The sequence below is a fragment of the Accipiter gentilis genome, chromosome 15 (genome assembly GCF_929443795.1).
Source record: "Accipiter gentilis chromosome 15, bAccGen1.1, whole genome shotgun sequence".
Lineage (NCBI taxonomy): Eukaryota > Metazoa > Chordata > Aves > Accipitriformes > Accipitridae > Astur > Astur gentilis.
In genome coordinates, this window is record NC_064894.1 from 7,038,570 (window position 1) to 7,056,972 (window position 18,403).

Sequence of the window (18,403 nt, forward strand, 5' to 3'; positions counted from 1 at the left end):
TATATCCTTATATCTTGTTATTCTAGATTTATACAAGTTTGTGCATGAAGGGAGGATTTTGCCCTTTTTGACAGATTTCCGCAACCTGTTCAGTCATGTTATAATTAATTTTAAGTTAGGCTTCAGTTATTTCAAAAACAACTGAAATCAGGAAAACGTAGACTCAGAATTGTTGGGAGATGGAACAGATCTCTGGAGAGAGATGGTCTAGCCTGAGCCCAAGCCCCCAGCTTGTTCTTCAATTATTGATGAAGAACTTCTGTAGCACTGTTAGTATGTGCAAAGTGTAACATGCTAAATAAATGACACTTGGTATGAAGTATATTCATGCACTGAGGTAGTGAATAGAAGAGCCAGCGTCAGCACTGCTCTGTTACCTCAACTGAAACATGCTCTTATATCATTGGTTAGGGACCATTGATGGAGATGCAGTAGAGAAAATACAGTTTGCTTTGAGGTGTGGAAATTGTGAAACTGGAAAAGAAAAATCACTGTGTTTGGTTGAGCTTTGTCAGTCCGGATACAGATACAGTCTGTAAACCTGCTGTTCAGCTGCTTAGCCATCTACGCTGGCCAGTTATTCTGTTGGGCGTTTTTAGGTTAATGTTAAGTAGAATTTCATCAGTTCTACACAAAAGTAAGTTAACTTGGAAAAAACCCACCTATTACTGTTTCTTTTTTGAAAATGAGTCATTGTTTAGTTTTGAGATGTCTTATAATAGTAGGATGTTTGTGAGGTTATCGGTATGTATATCAAAAAAGTATTTATATCTGTTTTTAAAAAATACAGACTTAAAGTTCCAATATGGAGATTGCCATTAAACTAGGGAGTATAAATAGCACTTCTACAATAAACTGAATTAAGGTACTCTTCTACAACATACTGCACTTCTTAAAAGAAAATCTCACTCCATACATTGTTAATTTATGGGTTTCTTTGTTCCTATACTCTTCCGGTATTTAAATGAATGCCCCAGTATAAAACAGGATATGGCAGTATAGTTCACTGTACTGCTGAGTCATGTGTTGAAGGAATAAATCCTAATTACACAGAACATTTCCAATTATTCTAAATGCATTCCCCAGCAGTCCTTTAGGGAAAATTACCATTAGCATAATCGAGCAGATCCCCTCCTCCTTTTGGTAGCGGACACTCCATTCTAGTTAGTAGTGAAGTTAGTATAGATTTTCAAGTCCAAAGCCTCCTCCAAAGATATTAAGCCACAAATTGTCACTGAGAGACACTGAAATAGTATTAACAAAAAAACATTTTCAAAGTTACTTTGAGGAATTTTTTCTTATTCATCCAACAAATCAGGAGACACTTGAAGTGCTGTAGTTTGATGGATGTTTATAAAGATGTTTATGTTTAGTTCAGGTTAGTGTATGTGAAGAAATAAGTTGATCATAATCTTAATAGCATATGAGTAGATCTTTCTTGTTAACATTTTTTTGCATTTTCTCCTTCCTAGACAGTATAATGGAAAATACAGAAGAGTCAGAATCAGAATCAGAATGTGAAATTAAGAGAAAGGTGCAACAGAAACGTCACTGCAATTCATACCAATCTGACTTGACCCTATCTTCTGCTACAAAAAAATGCTTAACTCAGTTAAAGGTGGGTTAGATTTTAAAAACATGTCAACTTCTTTTTAACTTTAAAAGTTGATGCATGTTTTAAAAACAGACACTCGGTTGTAAAATAGGTTAATGTTCTAAAAATCTTTAGAGTTGGGAGAAAGATTTACATAATTGAATTAAAAAATAATGTTGTAATGATAGAGATATTTAAGTGTTAATATTGACACTAGCTAAGAAAAATTTATTATCTGATTTGAACAAAAAGATGCTGCACTGGAAAACAAAGAACCTGTGTTTAAATTGATTGGCTGATCAGTAAACCCAAACCTGATAATTTTGGTTTGCTGTCTGTGAAATAGAGGAACAATATTTTACTCTTTGACAGATTTTTTTTTTTTTAATGTCATGATTTTCTGTACTCAAAACAACAAAGAAGTGCTGCAACGATTCAAGTACTTCTTACCAAGTTGCCCTGTTTCTCAGTGAAACTAGCACAGGTATCCAAATAGCCTTCTCTGGTCTAGAGGCAGCCAACCAGGATGCTTTGTCTGGAACTTTTCTGAATATCAGCTGTAAGATATTTTGGAAATTCCTGTAAGGCTCTCCGTATTTCTTATCATCTTCCCAGGTTACTGTGGAAGATTCATAATGCCTGCATACAGGTCACACTGTATGACTATCAAAGCAAAACTTCCTGTAAGGAGATCTTGGTTAAAAAAAAAGAAAAAGAAAAAAAAAAGTAGATCTGTGATTATTATATATAATCAGCTTGTGTTTGCTCCTGTGTATTAGAAAGTAAGTCATACTGTATTTCTTTGTTAGGATGAACACTTGGTATTATGCTTAAGCATTTCCATTTCTTATTTTGTTAATTAATATGATGTTACTTGGAAAGTTTAATAGCTGAGATTTTGATCTACATATGTTATCTATATAGATATGATCTATACAAGCTAAGTAATGAAGTAAAAAAGTTAAAAACACAGAAAAAACATTACTGTTTTGTGTGTTTTGTTTTAATTATTACATTGATAACTTTGTTTATGTTTGTTTAAAGAAGTAAAATATTAATTGCAGCCTACCTTATGTCCTGTCAGGTAAGGGACAAAAGCACAAAAGAGTTTTCTAGATTGGAATGGTCATTGAAGAAAACAATTCAAAAATAAATGGAATCTTGTTACTGCCTTGATAGAACAATTTTCGGTCTGAAGAGCTAGGAAATGTCCTCTTTTAATACATAAATTTTTTTCCTTACGAATTACATCAATTAGCACGAGAGGAAGGAGGGCAGCCTCATTATTTGTGGCTGGATTGTGATCTGTTCAGTCCATTGGCAGTAACTCTGAGCTCTAACTAGAAGGCTCTGTGTACGTGTAGAAGCGAGGTTTGCTTTCAGCCACGGCACTGACTTCCAGAACTACTTCCTGCATTGTATACAGGTGGAAAGTGAGGGCTGGAGCTGCATGTAGAAGCTTCAGCAGCTTGGTGTCCTTGACCACATTGCTAAAACAAGCTGTTTTCTGTCTCCCTGATAAAAAAAGCGGCAGACTCGATTATGTTGTTCCAGGGGCATGATTTAATTTCCAAAGCCATCAGACAGGTTGCACTTGTAAACAGTATTTAATAATTACATCTGGTACTTTTTCCCATGCATATCTTGGAAATCTGCAAAGTTGAGAACACCAACAGTCGTGAATGGAAACCAGTTACTTTTTCTCAGACTCAAGGAAGAGCTGAGTGCCTGTGGTAAAACGGTCAGGCAGTAAGCTTAAAAAAGGACACCCCCCACCGCACCCCCCATATTTTTCACACCTGGTATTATGAGATTTCAGAAAGGGATTGATAAAATTTGTGAGGCTACATCAGCATTAAATAGGTTGATTTAAATTCAACTGCTGATTCAGGAAATGTCTAAATTGGTAATTACATCACATAAGGAGGATATGTCCTTATGCTACTCCCTGTGCTCCCAACCATCTACCACTGGCCACTGTTGGAAGTACAGCACAGGGCTAGATGAACCTTTACTCCAATCCCATAGGATAGTTATGATCCTGTAAGACTGTATAGTTTGTGGATACACTTTCTGGTTATAGAGCAGATCTTGTTGCAACTTGCAACAATTCACTAGCATAACTCTTGGTTCCATTTTCTTTTTTTTTTTCTTTCTTTTTCTCTTAAATGGGTTAAGAGTTTTATCCTTTATTACAGTAAAGGGATTTAACACAATGATTTATGCATTTGTCATGAACCATATGCATTTTCGTGAGTTGCCAAAGCATAGAGATGATCGATGGGATGTTTATGGAACCTCTGAACAATTAAAAAATGTTGGTTGTGGTTTTGTGCCAGAGGAATTACAGACATAACCAGCTGCTGGTCAGGCAAAGTACAAATGGTTTTCATCTTACTAGACTGTAACAGGTTGCACTTTCTAATTGTTAAAAATGTACATTATTTTTAAAGAAGGGAGGATTTTCTGCTTTGTACGTGCTTACAAAAAAAGAAAAGCTGAAAAATAACAAAAGGTTTGGATTCTGAAACTTTCAGAGATAGGCCATATAGTATTTGTATTTGGCAGATTTCAAAGTTTTAAAAAAATACTGTATTATACAAGTCATAAGGCAGACACGTTTAGGTAGAACTCATCTACCTAAGTAGTCATTTATCTTAAAATACAGTCTACAAAAGAGCATGCCACTCTTAATTAAACACTGCTACCCCTACTATCAAGATGCATGCTCTCAAACCAGGGAAAGGAAGTTGGTTTTAAATTTTTGGTGTGTAGTTGAAGTAGAGGGGTGCAGTTATTCTATACTTAAGAACCTTCAGGTATGACTGGTGGCTTCTGTTGAATATTTTAATGTCCGATTGAAATTCTTCAACGTAATTAGTATCTTTGCAACTACATCCTGTAACTGAGCACTGAGGCACAACACTGGTTTTCATGTCACTTGCTATCTTACCCTACGACTCAGGTTTTAAAGGTCTGATATATTTTATATAATTTTTTTTTTTGCATCTGTTTTGCTATGGTCTGTGTAGCTTTGTTAAATTGTAGAAATTTTGTAATGTTCTCCTGTGTGACTTTTGTCTTTACATTTGTTTTTATAAAATGATTGAAGAACCCACACCCAAGGAAGTCCTCTATTGGAAAGGCGTTTGTGGCTGAGGGTGGGGGGGTGCAAATTGTGATAGCTATGCTTTGAAAATAGGTCCAAAAAGGTTTTGGTGGGATTTAGGTATTTATTATCTCAGTAGTTCACAGTACAGTGGTTATGTCATTATGTCAGTGCTCCACGAGACAATAACATACGTTAAATTTCAATTCTAGAGGTGTCCTGTGTTCAACTCAGTACACATTTAGTAGCTTATGTGTTAGTATTGAATCCCTTAGACTTAGAAGTTGGAAGTTCTGCACTTGTGATAAAGTAATTAAGCAGGACCTAATGCATGTGAGAGAAAGAAAACACATCTCTATCTTTGCCTGTTTTCCTCTTGAAAGTTTGGGGAGCTCCTTTTCCTCAAGTCCTGTTTTCTTTTCTGAGATACTGCACTCTAGAGCAATGTATTTCCTTTCCCTTTTATTTTATTCTCTCTCTCCCTCTCTCCCTGAGAAGTGATTATTCTGCATGCTTTGCCAGGCTGTTAGAAGGTATCTTGGGAGGGCAAATGAACTTCGTGACCTAGGAGGTTGCTTCTAGTCCTCTTTAGCATCACTCTGTGGAACCTTGGGTTACTTTATTTTCATCCAATGAAAATATTTTTACAGAAATGATATAACTGGACCTTCTTGCTGATGGATATATATATCTGAACAGTGTGCAACCTTTTACATATGGAAGGAAAAAAGCCAAGGAGGAAAATCTGAATTGTCCAGCATTAATCACTTTCTTAAAATTGCCACAAATGACATTTGGTCCTGTTAGAACATTTTTCATTTTCTTAAATGAAAAAAATCAAATTGTATTTTTATGTTTGCTTTCTCTACTTAACTGTAATTGCTAATATAGTTAGTCTTCATTCTGAAGAGAAATTAAATGCAAGATTTGGAAATGGTATCTTTGTACTTATACAGTTACTGATTTTGTGTTTGTGTGTTTCCCCTCTAGCTTTTGGAACAAATTGATTATTCTACTGATTGCCCAAATTGTGGGCGGGCAAATGAAAATCAGACCAAATGCCGACATTGTGAAAGTGCTTCTCTAAAGGATTTGCAAAGAGTCTCCAGACAAACTGTGACATTAAGTGAATCTGTGGGACCTTTATCACGTTCTTCAATACATCAGAATTCAACAGGGCAAAAATCTTCAGGTACAGGGTTCAACACAAAGAAGTTTTATAGTTCCGCTGTTGGGAAAGGTCCGACGGATATTCTACTGAGTAATGAAGTTGTAGGACATTCTATGTTACGACAGAATGGAAAAGTTAGTCTTATAACTGGGACAAAAAATCCTAAAATTACAGGAACCTTAAGGCAGAGGAGTACAAGACCATCTGAACTAAATGATCCAAGTAAGTACCTTTTTGTGGATATAGCCATAATCTAGAACCCAAAGTATTGTATAATGAAGGAACTGTCCTTGCAGGTTTACATTACTGATTTTGCATGGAATTTTTTTGTGGATGTGCTCTTGGGGAAGAGGGACAGACCTTTTTGTAATTTCCTTTTCATATACTGAGGTACTCTGAGAAGGATGAACACTGGGGAAAAGAAAAATTATTTCATGAATTTTTTTATTTTGTTAAAGAATTACACTTTATAATTTTAAAAATAGCATTCTTAGCAGAATCCTATCATTCATCCTCTCCAAGGGAAAGACAGTCTTTGACTTTTATATTTTTTCCCTATTTTATTTTGAGCTATGCATTTATTTAAATTTCATAATTTGTAAAATGTTAATTTTTGTGCTTTCTCTGCATAAACTCAAATTAATTTATAAGGAGGAAGGAACTGGAATTTGGGAAATTATGTTTCTAGTTCCATGTTTAGTTTACTAGACCATGCTGACTTACTGATTTGAACAATTTCGGTTATTATTTCTTTTGTCAGTTTTTCTTAAGTTGTATAATTCCCTGTCAATTCTTGATTGAACCAAGAACTGTATAGCTTCACTTCTGTGTCTAGAGGCAGGTTAACAATACCCATTTCTTGTATAATTAGTTGTGAGAAATAAAAAATGAGGGAGAGAGCGCCTGCGAGCAGATTCCAAATAAACATTCATAAAAGCATAATGTAATGATAAATGTGGACTTCTTTTGGCACTGCAGGACAATTACATAAATTACTTTAAAGCTATTGCTTGAAAAGAAATTTCTGTTACAGAAAAATGTAGTGGTTGAGAATTTAATATTTTCTGTTTAGTTGTTTTGTCTAGTGATGATGATGATGATGAGGATAGTGGCAGCACTAGGAGAATGGAAAGCATTTCACCTCGTCCTGCAGATTCAGCCCGCTCCTCCCCAGCTCCTTCTACAGGAAAGGTGGAAGCAGCATTAAAGGAAAACAGTTGTGGAATAGAACAGAGAATAGGTAGTATAACAACAGATACAGAAATTGCAGTCACACTACCAAGAAAAGCAAGAATGAAAGATCAGGTACTATTTAATGCTTTGTTTAAAGAAAACAAAAATCAAATCATAAATGGAAAATGTAAAGGCTTGGTTTGCATTGTCAGAAGTTGACTATATTTGAATGCTTTTCTTATTTGGCAGCTGATCAAGTAGTATCTCTGCTTACACAACACTGGAAACATAAGAAAATGTGTTCGTTATATTTTTACAAGCGTTCATAATGATTTGAATTATGCTTTTAACATAGATGCTTCTGCGTTGAATGTATACTCTTTTGAGACTGGGCAGGGTATCTCTGTGAAACTCAGGGGCCTACTTAGTTTGCAGAAGAATGTCTAACCAGCTGTTGCCTGGTAAGACTTTGGACATACGAAGTTAAACATGAAAAGAGACACTGGGAACAACAGTGGCCCATTAAAATACTTTGACAACTGTCCCAATTAATAGCACTTATTTTAAGGATTTTCATGGTGGGGCATTTGTCTTTTAGTTGAGTACCACTGCAAGAATTGGATAAACAAAGACAAAAAATGCACCATGAGCAGACTCCTTAAGTGCTGTCAAAGGGGACAGCTTTCACGGTATGTTAAAAACTTAACCACCTCAATAGTGAGCCATTAAGAAGAATAAATTCCCTGTGGCAACTGGTGTTGAATTAATAGTGCTGATTAAAACTATTCTTGGGTCACTTGTCCAGTTTCACTATTGTAAGTTTGGTTCAATGAGAGTATCTGATCAGATTTCCACCTGCAGTCTCAAATCATTCGTTTTTTCTGAATTAGAAAGCTAAAGATGCCAAAACCTTCATGCTATGTTGAGATTCAGAAGCCAAGATTCTAGTGCTGTAATTGATGAAATTATGGATGCTTAAAATGTGGTGTATAATTAGTCACCACTATCAATATAAAGCTGTGAACCTGTAGGCTACAATAAAGCTGTGGGGCTAAAATGATGATAAATAGTTTTGAATTTCAGTTATTCTGGTGTTATGTGGTAGATTAATTGAAAGTGTTGCATTGTGAAGGCACTGGTGTCTTAAGACTTCTGAAACTCTCCTAAATGTTTTCCTTTGTATATCCATATGTTCCTGTTCACTAGTCTTTAAGAACCAGTTGTAACATTGGAAATTAACTGCATGTTTGGGACAAAAGTAGGAAAGAGCTTGCTTTTGAAAACAAGGGAAACAGAAAAATTTTTTGGTGAAATTTAACACAAATTTTGCATTTATTCAAGTAAACTACCAAGAATTGCAGGTATCACAGTTTTCTGTCAGATGTGATAGAAGAAGCTTTAAGAAGCTTTGTTCATTTGTTTTTCTCTCAAAATATTAATCAGTTCTTTACTGAAGAGGCTACTTTATATAGCACCACTTTAATGTTTACTGTTTTACTGTTTATCTGTGATTTGAGTTTTGAGCTTTTAATAATATTTAGCTCGTCCAGCAGACAAAAATGAAAAGCTGTCTTCAACAAGAGTCCTAGGAAAAATATTTTAATTACAGGGATTTAGAATCTCTGCCTTCTCCACTATATTTAAATGAAGCATCCAAAAATATATTTTGAATTATGGCCAAGATAGGCTGGTGATTAGGGACTTCAAAATAATTGTTGAGATTTAGTCTTAATAGAAATATTGAATCCCTTGAAAAGTTTTTTTCTGTGGGAGTTTAATTGTATTTAGTTACCCAAAAAAATGTATATTAATGGATGACTTTATGAAACAATATAAATACCAAAGAAAAGACTAGTGTACAGAAAATCTTTCAACAAAGTAGAGCAATATAAGCAATACAAGAAATAAATGTATTAAACTGAAGGCTATCAGCCAGCTTGCTTTCATTTCTGTAAGGTTTGTATAAGATTGTTCTGTTGGTAAACAGGAGACTTCATTGAGATCACAGCCTCAGTCAGCATCTAGAGACTTTCTTGAACTGGAGCCAAACTCTGCATAGCCTTCTTTCAGTATTTAGTCTTCTGACCCTGGAATGTACCCGAAAAACATCTTAATAGTTCTGTAGAGTTGCTTCAAGAAATTTTCATTTGGCTTATTTATTTATATTTCTTGAAGATTCTACTCCTGCTGATGTTGTGATGCACTGTACTTCAGTAATTACTCAGTGTTTTCAGTCACCAAAACATGGGACTAATGAAAACCTGAAAGAAAAAATAAACCCACCAACACTGTGGTACTTTTACAGCATTAGTGGTTTTATATAAATAAACAAATAAAATATATTAAAATAACCTTTTGCTGGGCTGCATGGTGTTTCAAAATGACAAAAACTAAATTGGTTTTGGCAATTTTGGAAGCGTTATTTGTGATTTGGAAATGTTAACAAAATGTCTACAAGTGTCAGCTTACATTTTTTTCTTGAATCTAGCAATATTAACACCTTCATGTGTTCCAAAAAGTCCTTTAGGAGATTTCTACCTTCTGTATATGGTTGAGGTGGATAATACAGTAACTATTCCTGTTGACCAACAGAAAAGTAGCTGACAATTTAGTCACTAGTTTTTGACAAGCTTGTTTTAGCAGTAAATCTTTGTGTGAGACATTCTGAAACCTTGAAAATTACTTTTCAGTTTGGGAACATTGTGTCTAACACTCCAATAAAACGTCGTAAAGTTATTTCTCAAGAGATTGTAACTGAGGCTGTACCTCTAAATTATCAAAATTCCTGTGAAAGTGTCATTCTGAACTGTCGAAGTATACGAATAGGAACACTACGAAGAATGGTGGTGGAACCTGTGATTGTAAGTAAACTTATTTGACAAATCTCCTTTCAGTTTTTGATGGACGTTGTTATTTTCATACTTGAACAACGTAATATTTTGCCTTTGTCTGTGAAACAGTAAGTTTGTCTCTAATTTCAGAGGCTGTGATTCCCAAAGAATCCCAAAGTACTATTATGTATTATCACGTACAATCTAGTTCTGGTGTTTAACAGAAACATCATGCCTGGAAAACCCTTGAAAAACCTCTTTACTTGGTTGGGGGGGCTTATGGATTAGCGTGCTTTTGTTAAGAAAATTGAAGGCAACAATTACCAGAAAATGCGTATTGATAGGTGAGAGGAAGAAACATGTCTGCAGGTGAATAATTTTGCTTCTATAGAACAATATTTTTTTGTGTTAACCTTCTAAGTTACATGGAGACTTTCAAGGAGACATTGAATGTTAGTTGTGTGCAGTAAGCCAGATGAAGTGCATGCTTCTTGCTGGGGTAACCACAGAAGCAGCAGAGAGGTGTTACTTGTTCTTTCCACCTCTCTGCAAAACTCTGTTATTTAATTTGCTTAAATACTGATAGATGACATTCTCTTTTGAAGTTGGTTTTTTTTCTCCCTATAATTTGTGGCATTTTTCAGAGGATTTTGAACTTTTTTGAAAATGGAGTGCATAAGAGAGATCTTAAGTTTCAACAGTCAATATGACTGAAAGAGATACTGAAGAGTAAAGAATGTACTTGTTTCCTTGAGTTGTGCTAAAATGTACGCTTTGTTTTTTTAAAAAAAATTACATTTTACATTTTTATTTTAATTACTTAAGTACTTGGTCAATTGAAATACGTTTACTAACAGTTAAAAGGCATTAAGTCAGTTTTGGTTTGGAGAAGATGTGAAATCTTATTGTTGTGTTGTCTTCCACAGTTTTGCCTGGATTATATCAAAATACGCCTAGAAAGTCAAGAAGGTGAGGACATCTTTCATTTTATATTAATAATATATATATTTTGAATGAAGTAACTTTGTCAAAGGAATTAACAAGTGATTCATAATGAAATGTCGATTCTGGTTTTGTTATGTGTATAGTAAATTATACTGGGTGCCTGTAGTCAATAAAGGGAAAAAAGAAAAATTGAGAGTATAAATTTGACCTGAACTGTCTGGTGAACAAAAACCAAAAGGATTTGCATAATTTCCGCCTTCTACTGACAAAAAGAAAATTCACGGACAGCAGGAATTAGCAATTTGTGGTGTGCATGCAACTGGGTCATTAGTTCTCCCCCCTCATCCTGGTTGAAGAGCTGTAGATATTCTGGTGATGATTGGCAAAGGTTGTCTTGAAAATGATTAACAATAACAAAAGGCAAGAGTAACCTCCTGTAAAACATGTTACCTCTTTAACTTTTTTTTTTTTTTTTTTTTTTTTTTTTAATTTCAAATGCATAAGTAGAGAGTAAAAACCACACAGGTATCTTAGGCCTTTCCTGTCTATACCTCCCTTTAAAATTTTTTCTTCTTTAGCCTATAGGTTGTATATTTCACGTTACTGAAAGAAATACAGTGACATAGTTTAGGACATGGTGAGCTTACGACTATTGCTCTATTTCTTTTGTTTTCTTTGTAGGGTTTTGCTTTGGGCATGAAAAGAAGTTTTGCCTCCTTTTGTTAAACTTAGGTTTCCATGAAGATGCAGTCCTATTGAATTTTGCCTTTTGTTATTTGTAAAAGAGGACTAGTGTATTTTGTCACTGTTATATGCAAAAAGGTGTCTCACAACCTGTAAAGATGAGTGTAGCCTTTGCTCAGTCAAGTATCTAAGTTTCTGCTGCATCTAAAATGTGGATGCATAGAAACTACCAGTTTTCATGCTTTAAATTTATTTTAAAAAAACAAACTAAAAAGCTTAGTAAAATTTGTAGAAAATGTCTATCGGTTTTTAGTCAAAACAGCTGCACAGTGAAATTATTTCCATGAGGCTTGATCCCTCAATAGCATAAAAATGGTGTCTCATTAAATGCTGTGTTTATTGAAACATATAGCATTTTTTCATTTATTTGAGATTTGCATCTGGAGGAAGATGGGTGTATTCCCAGCTAGCTCCATTTCTATTAACTTCATAATCATAGCATGATTTGTTTTCATACAAGTAAGTTTCTTGAAATAATAATGACACCTAATATTTTTTTTCTTTAGATTGATTACAATGGTCATGCTTTTTCAGGGAAAGGCAGATGCTTTGGACAGCTCTAGAAATAGCGATAGTCTCCTGCCTTGAGCTTGTTTTTGCATGTTTAAATATATGTCAAGTTCTCAAAATTCTCTCCATACCCCTTGTCAGTTTTCTGCAACTCACAACTGGTGTTTCAAGGAAACAGCTTTCTGTTTCTAATGTGTAAAAAACTATTCACATTGCCTTTAATACATAAGTCCTATTGTCTGTCTTCTGTCAGTGTTAGAGGAAATATTGTTCACAGGTTAAGGCATTTATGCTGAAATGTATTATAAGATGCCTGTCAACACAAATGGATGAATATAATTAAAATTCATCTGAAGAGTAGACAGTCTTCCTCGCACATGAAATTCAGTATGCTGCATCTCAGTGCAAACACAGTTACAAGGATTCAGAGTTTTCTTCAAAGACCAGCTAGCTCATATGTTGGCAAGGACCTCCTATCTAGACACCATTAGAAGGACCTGTATGCCCCGGTTAAATCAGTTGAATCCGGTTTTAAGTTGGGATTGTCGTTACTATGGTCTGCCTCTGAAAGTGCGAAGTTAGGTAAAATGAATTAAGGAAAGTGTTTTCATTTAGGAAGGAGAAAACAGAGGTATTACTATAGAGCCTTAGGTTTTACAGCCTATCCTTGGAAAGCTATTTTGTTTGCTTTAAACAAAAAGGAGAGAAGACTCTAGGAGTCATCTATAAATCTTCATTTAGTTACTAGCTTCATTTTCTCCTTTGTAAGTCGCCAGGGAGATAAAGGAGAATCAGTGCAAGGAGACGGACTAGTTAGATCCATGTAGCATATTTCTGCTACTCTTTTCCTGATGAGATGGCAAACTACGGTTCTGGCCAGTAAATGCTGCCCAGTCAGCTTGAAGGAAGCACGTTGTTGTTGCAGCCTGACTTGGGACTGGGCTGCTTCTTCCCCAGCTAGTGGGACAGGGCTACTGGAGGTTTAGAAGGAAAGGAGAGCTGCTTTGCTCCACAGAAGCTGTGGTGGCCACTACTTCCAGTCTGTGGCCAGTGGATACTTTGCTTTGGGTAACTGTTTGCCTTGTCTTTACAAGGAGCAGATTCCCTTTCTGGCATGCACAGGGGTGTGAATTCAGTTGCCAACAAGAAGGGAGGATGTAGAGGGTGGCTGCTGGACGTTGCTAAATGCCACGAGAAAGGTGGTGGGGGTGGAGAGGGGAAGCACTCCCTCCACTAACGATAAGAACCACTAATACTGCTAAGGTAGAAAGTAATGGTATGTATTTGATGTCTTTTTTTTTTTTTCTTTTTTCTGCAGTTTTGTTCAGGGTGATGCAAATTAAACTCTTTAGGTGGTAACCGTTTTACTGATTTTTACTCACCATCTATCTGATCATGAAATATTTACTAGAATTTAACTTAAGAAGAGCCTTAGTGTTTTTAGGAGTTCCCTGCAGTGTCTCCTTCCTTTTACAGGGAAAGGAGGAGACAGAGTTGTTGCATTGATTTTTATTTGTTAGAAGGACTTTATTTTGGCATCATTTCTCCCTCTATTCTGTCTATGTTTTGTCTCCTACATAAGGGGATATAGTTTTTGTGGTTTAGGCTGCCATCAAGTATGTGTGGAAGCTGCCACTAACAAAAGTTCTAAGTGACTACCATTAACCATTTTTCTGATCTAGAAATAATTACTGGCATTGAACTTTTGGGTCTTTTCAACAAATTCAAAGAACTGTGACTTCACACCTTTTTCCCTCCATTTTTGTAATTCAATAAAACCGGTAAAGTACCGACCATTGGCATCAGCAGCATCAGATACAGTGTTAAAAATTTACCATGTTGCTGACATTTCTCTTTGGTAGTAAATTGAGAGCAGTACCTTATTTTCCTCAAGTAATCAGATCATTTCTCTGCATGTGTTCATTCTCCTCTTAAAGTTAATTTTCGTAAAGAAACTTGTTCAAAGATAAATCTACGAAGAAAGTTCTACAAACCTGTTGTAAAATGCGTTATAGCAATAGTTGCAAATTTAAATCACTGGAAATGGTGGGTTTTCTGTGGAATAAAAACTAGATTAAAGTTGGTAAGAAGAAAACAGTTTGTTTCTGATTACTTTCCTGACAGGTGACAGTGGAGTGCAGTTCATCTTTTAAGATATTAACAGACATCACTTCCTGGATATGAGTTAATTTCAAACTTTTAAAAGCTTCTAAGAAAGTTAATGAGCACATACTGATCTTTTGTTAAAATCGAAGGGGAAATTGTAAAGGAAATCTATGCATTTTTTTCTATAATATAATATGTCATTGGTTTCTCCTAGAATCAGAAAGCGATATCCGAGAGATTAACTTGAAAACTTCAGAACTTACCAAATGTGAATGGTGTAGTGTCCGAAAATTACCAGTAGTTTTCCTACAAACAGTACCATCAACCTGTAGCAGCCTGAGAGACCAGCTGAAAATGAGTAAAGATAACGTCTGGTACGAATGTAAAGGAGACAGTAAGTAAAACAATTTTAGTCTACTATTCACTTTAAATTGTGTTTTAATGTTTTGGATCGTGACTGAGTGCACTGAAGACTCAAACTGGCATCATTGGCTGGGGCAGGTGTAGTGATTTTCCAGACACTATCACACTCCCAGGTTGATGAGGAGTACAGGTCAGAACATCTTGGCAAAACTGCAGTCTTCTGTTTGTCCAGTTACAACATTTAGTTAGTTTAGTATAACTGTTTTCACTAATATTTGTACTGAATGAAAGCAAGTTGATTTGTTTAGCTTTTGTATATGGGCCTTTACATTCATATGACAGCTTTTGGTATACTTCTGCTTTCTGTGCTGTTCTGCTTACAGGCCTTAGTTTCAGTAGAAACTTGTGCACGTTGGCTTGGGGTTTTTTCCCATAGGCTTGTAGTGATGTTGTGATGTAGACAAATTTCTGCTTGGAAAAGACATGGATTATCTTCATGTATCTTAAAATTGTTTAATTTCAACATAGTTTTCTTCAAGGGTCTAGCATCTTAATATGCACACTATTTTTTATATTAGCATGGAGTCCTCTTCCCTGTGAACAGGCTTTTCTTTAGGTTAAATTATGTTGTTATTTATACTTGTACTCGGCTTCATAGATATATGATGCATTCAAATGGAGGAAGAATGCTTTCAACAATCTCAGAATTGTGTGCTTCCAACATGTAGTACTGTTATAACGACTTCATCCACCTCCTGTAAAAAGTATGAGCTGTAAGGAGTGTATAATTACAAAAGTAATTGGAGAGCGTGCAAGGGAACTAGAGACATCCTGTGAGCAGGCCTTAGACCCCAGGTGAACACAGGTGTTCACAAGTGAAAAAAGAAAAAGCTTCCCAAGTTGTCTGGGTAAGAAATCCTTCCCTTTCCATGTCTCTCAGCCTTTCTCCCCCCCCAGCTTTTCCCTCTGAGGCAGTGGCGCTGAGCTAGTTTTACACCCAGCTGCTTTATTGTACTTGATTCTTGTGAGTACTTTGTGATAACATGATTGCTATTTGCTTTGTGAGCAATGAAATTACTTTAAGCCTGAATCCGTAGCTGTGTCAGTAATTGTGTGTAGATGACTAGTTCCCAAAATAGGAACACCCAAAACCCAGTTAGACACCTAAGTTCTGTGTGCGGTGAATTGGGAGATATGCTGCTGAAGAATTATTTTTCACAACAGTTAGCATGCCAGGTTAAGAATAACTAAAAGGAAATGGTTATGCGTGTGTCTGAAACTCTCCTTCTCCTACAGAAAAACAGGTCCCTGCAGCTCTGAGTTAGCCACCTATGCGAGACTGGGATTTGCAGCCTGAATCCTATTCCTCTGTCTGACTGCCTAACTAATTCCTCTTAGTGCAACTTACTGTTTTTTTATTTTTCAGATGATGTGAGTGGGTGTTATTTATACAATAGCTGATTGATCCAACTCACATTCTCTAACTTCCGGTAAAAGTGTAGGCTGAGCTATTGAAGCTAAGCCACTGTACCAAAAGAAAGACAAGATATATTAGGGCTAGCAAGAGTTAAGTAGGAGAGAGTGCCAGATTGTATTCTGTTTGCAGAATGTTCACTAGGGGCAGAGAGGTTTGTTTTTTGTTTATGTTACAGAACCTGAACGCAGGGCTTCGCTCTTCTAGGTGGTGAGATCCCTTTGCCTGTGTAAGGAGATGAAGATTTTCATTATTGTGACATTTTAAATTCCTTTCCTTGTTCAGATGCATACTTTTTAGAAATGAAACTGGTTGCCAGTGGATTGGAGATCCTTAAGAGATTTCTGTTTCTATGGTAACAGAAATCTGATCAGAGAAGAATAACTATTTCTTTTGTGAAATTGACATTACAGGTTTTTGTACTTACCTACCCAACAACGCATGTCTAGAATCAGTAAGAGTAGAACTTTGTGCTTCTAATATGTGATATACAGTTTGTATCCACTTTAGTTGTCTCAAAAATGTACTTTTTTTTTCCCCTCAGTAGTCTATTCAGTTTAGTTTCTAAGCACTGGTTTAAGTTTTGTATCCTACTTGCTAGCTACCCCAAGTTAAAGTAGTATTTTTTTCAACCTGTCACTGTTTCTGAGAATCTCTGTTGCCTGAAAGAGCTGACATGTAGATGTCAGTGCTGTATATCCATGTAAAAGTGATTCTTATAGACTGTTAAAGCTAAAGGCTGGGGACCTCTGGGCTTATGTGCTGTAGTGGCTTTAATATGTAAAATTTTCAAAAAGCAATAATGTTTTATAGTATAGTCTTCTAGGATCAGGACAGACTGTGAATCTACCTAAATCATGGGGTCTCATGTACTGTTTGTTGTTTAATTTGGTATATGTTATCTTAGTTCTCTCTTTTTTTTTTTTTTTTTTTCCTTTGCCTTTTGCAATCGCATCTATTTGAAAGTAGGAGAAAACCAGGCTGAAATATTTTAAAATAAAATAACATGTAGATGTTGAAGGAGTTAAGTAGATGAAAGCCATTTTTATAATAAACATTGAGACCACAAAACCCCATCTACATTCTTAATACAGTTCTCCTTTCCTAAAAAATTTCCACAGATGAATGTGTATCTTCATTGATTTTTGAGAGAGCTGCCCTAGACTTCTTACTGTTGACATAGGAGAAATTAGGGCATGGTGTTTCCCTTTATAGAGAGGAAATTATGTATTGAAACAATAGGATAGGAACTGTAATAAGAAAAAGAGAAAGTATTAATTGCAGAGTCTTACCGTCAGTAAACAGAGAAGCTGTTATTTTAAAATACGTTTTAGCTTTGCATTCAGTATTTTCTAAAAAATGTATCAGGTCTAATAATTAACATTTCCAGATTAAGGCAGAAGTTGAATGCACTTTTTTTGCAAATGTAGGTGGAAGGGTTTGGTAGTTACTCCTTCAGTCTATCTGCATACATGTGTGTTACTGCTTGTATGTATTGTCAGCAGTGTGTACATGTGTTGGCCCACAATTCTTTGAAATCTGTTTATAATTGTGACATATCTTATTTTGTTTCTAAATGAATGATTTTCTCTCTGCTTTTTCATAGGTCAAGAGGAACAGTACATCATTTTGATTTTTGAAACTGGTCTTGATCCTCATGCAAACTCAATATTTGAAAAAATAATTACTGATATTGGTATTAGAAATAATATTTCTGACTTCTTTGTGAAAATTTCCTTTGAAGAAGCCAACGGCAGGCTTGTTGCATTTACTAAGTGCTTGGAAGACAATTCCAAAGGAAGTCCGTCTCACAGAGAAAATAAAATAAAAAATGTAATTATGTTTTTGGTTTAGAACAAATTCATTATATTATTTCGGTTACAAATACACTGAAGATAGTGTGCGAGTCACTAGACAAAAAAAAAAAATCCCAACAACTTCTGCTGGCTTTTATATGAGGAGTCTAAGACTGGTCCATGGTGGGTTATGATACTATGGGAAATAGTCTGTGCTTTCACAATACTTAGTGTGTTTAGTTTGATTGTAAGGTTGTACAGTGGTCCACAAGTAATGTTGTCATTTAAAAATTACTAAGGGACAAGAAGTTTGTACTATAATTAAACAACATAATTGTTTCCAAATTCATCCACTGGTAAAATTATAATATTTCAAACCAGAAATTAAGTTGCAGTGTTGTACCTAAATTTAATTAATGCTTTCTTTAAACTAAACTACCTCTTAAAATAATTTGAAAGTTCTGTGGCTCTGCAAGAAAGGAGTACAGACCTAAGTGTAATAAATGAACTAGGAAAGGTAAAAAACCAACTTGAAGTCCTTCTCAAAAGCAATGGGTGTTAAACAGCTGCACTTCACAAAGCTTTAT

General features: G+C 35.3%; 1 protein-coding gene across 2 annotated transcripts in view; it reads left to right on the forward strand.

Annotated features, from left to right (window-relative positions):
- Nucleotides 1–18,403, forward strand: part of SENP6 (SUMO specific peptidase 6) — an 83,894-nt gene that overhangs the window by 44,872 nt on the left and 20,619 nt on the right. For both annotated transcript variants that reach the window (XM_049817895.1, XM_049817896.1), the window contains 7 exons: nucleotides 1,473–1,618; nucleotides 5,694–6,096; nucleotides 6,947–7,179; nucleotides 9,738–9,908; nucleotides 10,805–10,847; nucleotides 14,398–14,577; nucleotides 17,627–17,853. In XM_049817895.1, coding sequence (XP_049673852.1) covers nucleotides 1,473–1,618; nucleotides 5,694–6,096; nucleotides 6,947–7,179; nucleotides 9,738–9,908; nucleotides 10,805–10,847; nucleotides 14,398–14,577; nucleotides 17,627–17,853 — 1,403 coding nt within the window. The remainder of the gene's footprint in view (nucleotides 1–1,472; nucleotides 1,619–5,693; nucleotides 6,097–6,946; nucleotides 7,180–9,737; nucleotides 9,909–10,804; nucleotides 10,848–14,397; nucleotides 14,578–17,626; nucleotides 17,854–18,403) is intronic.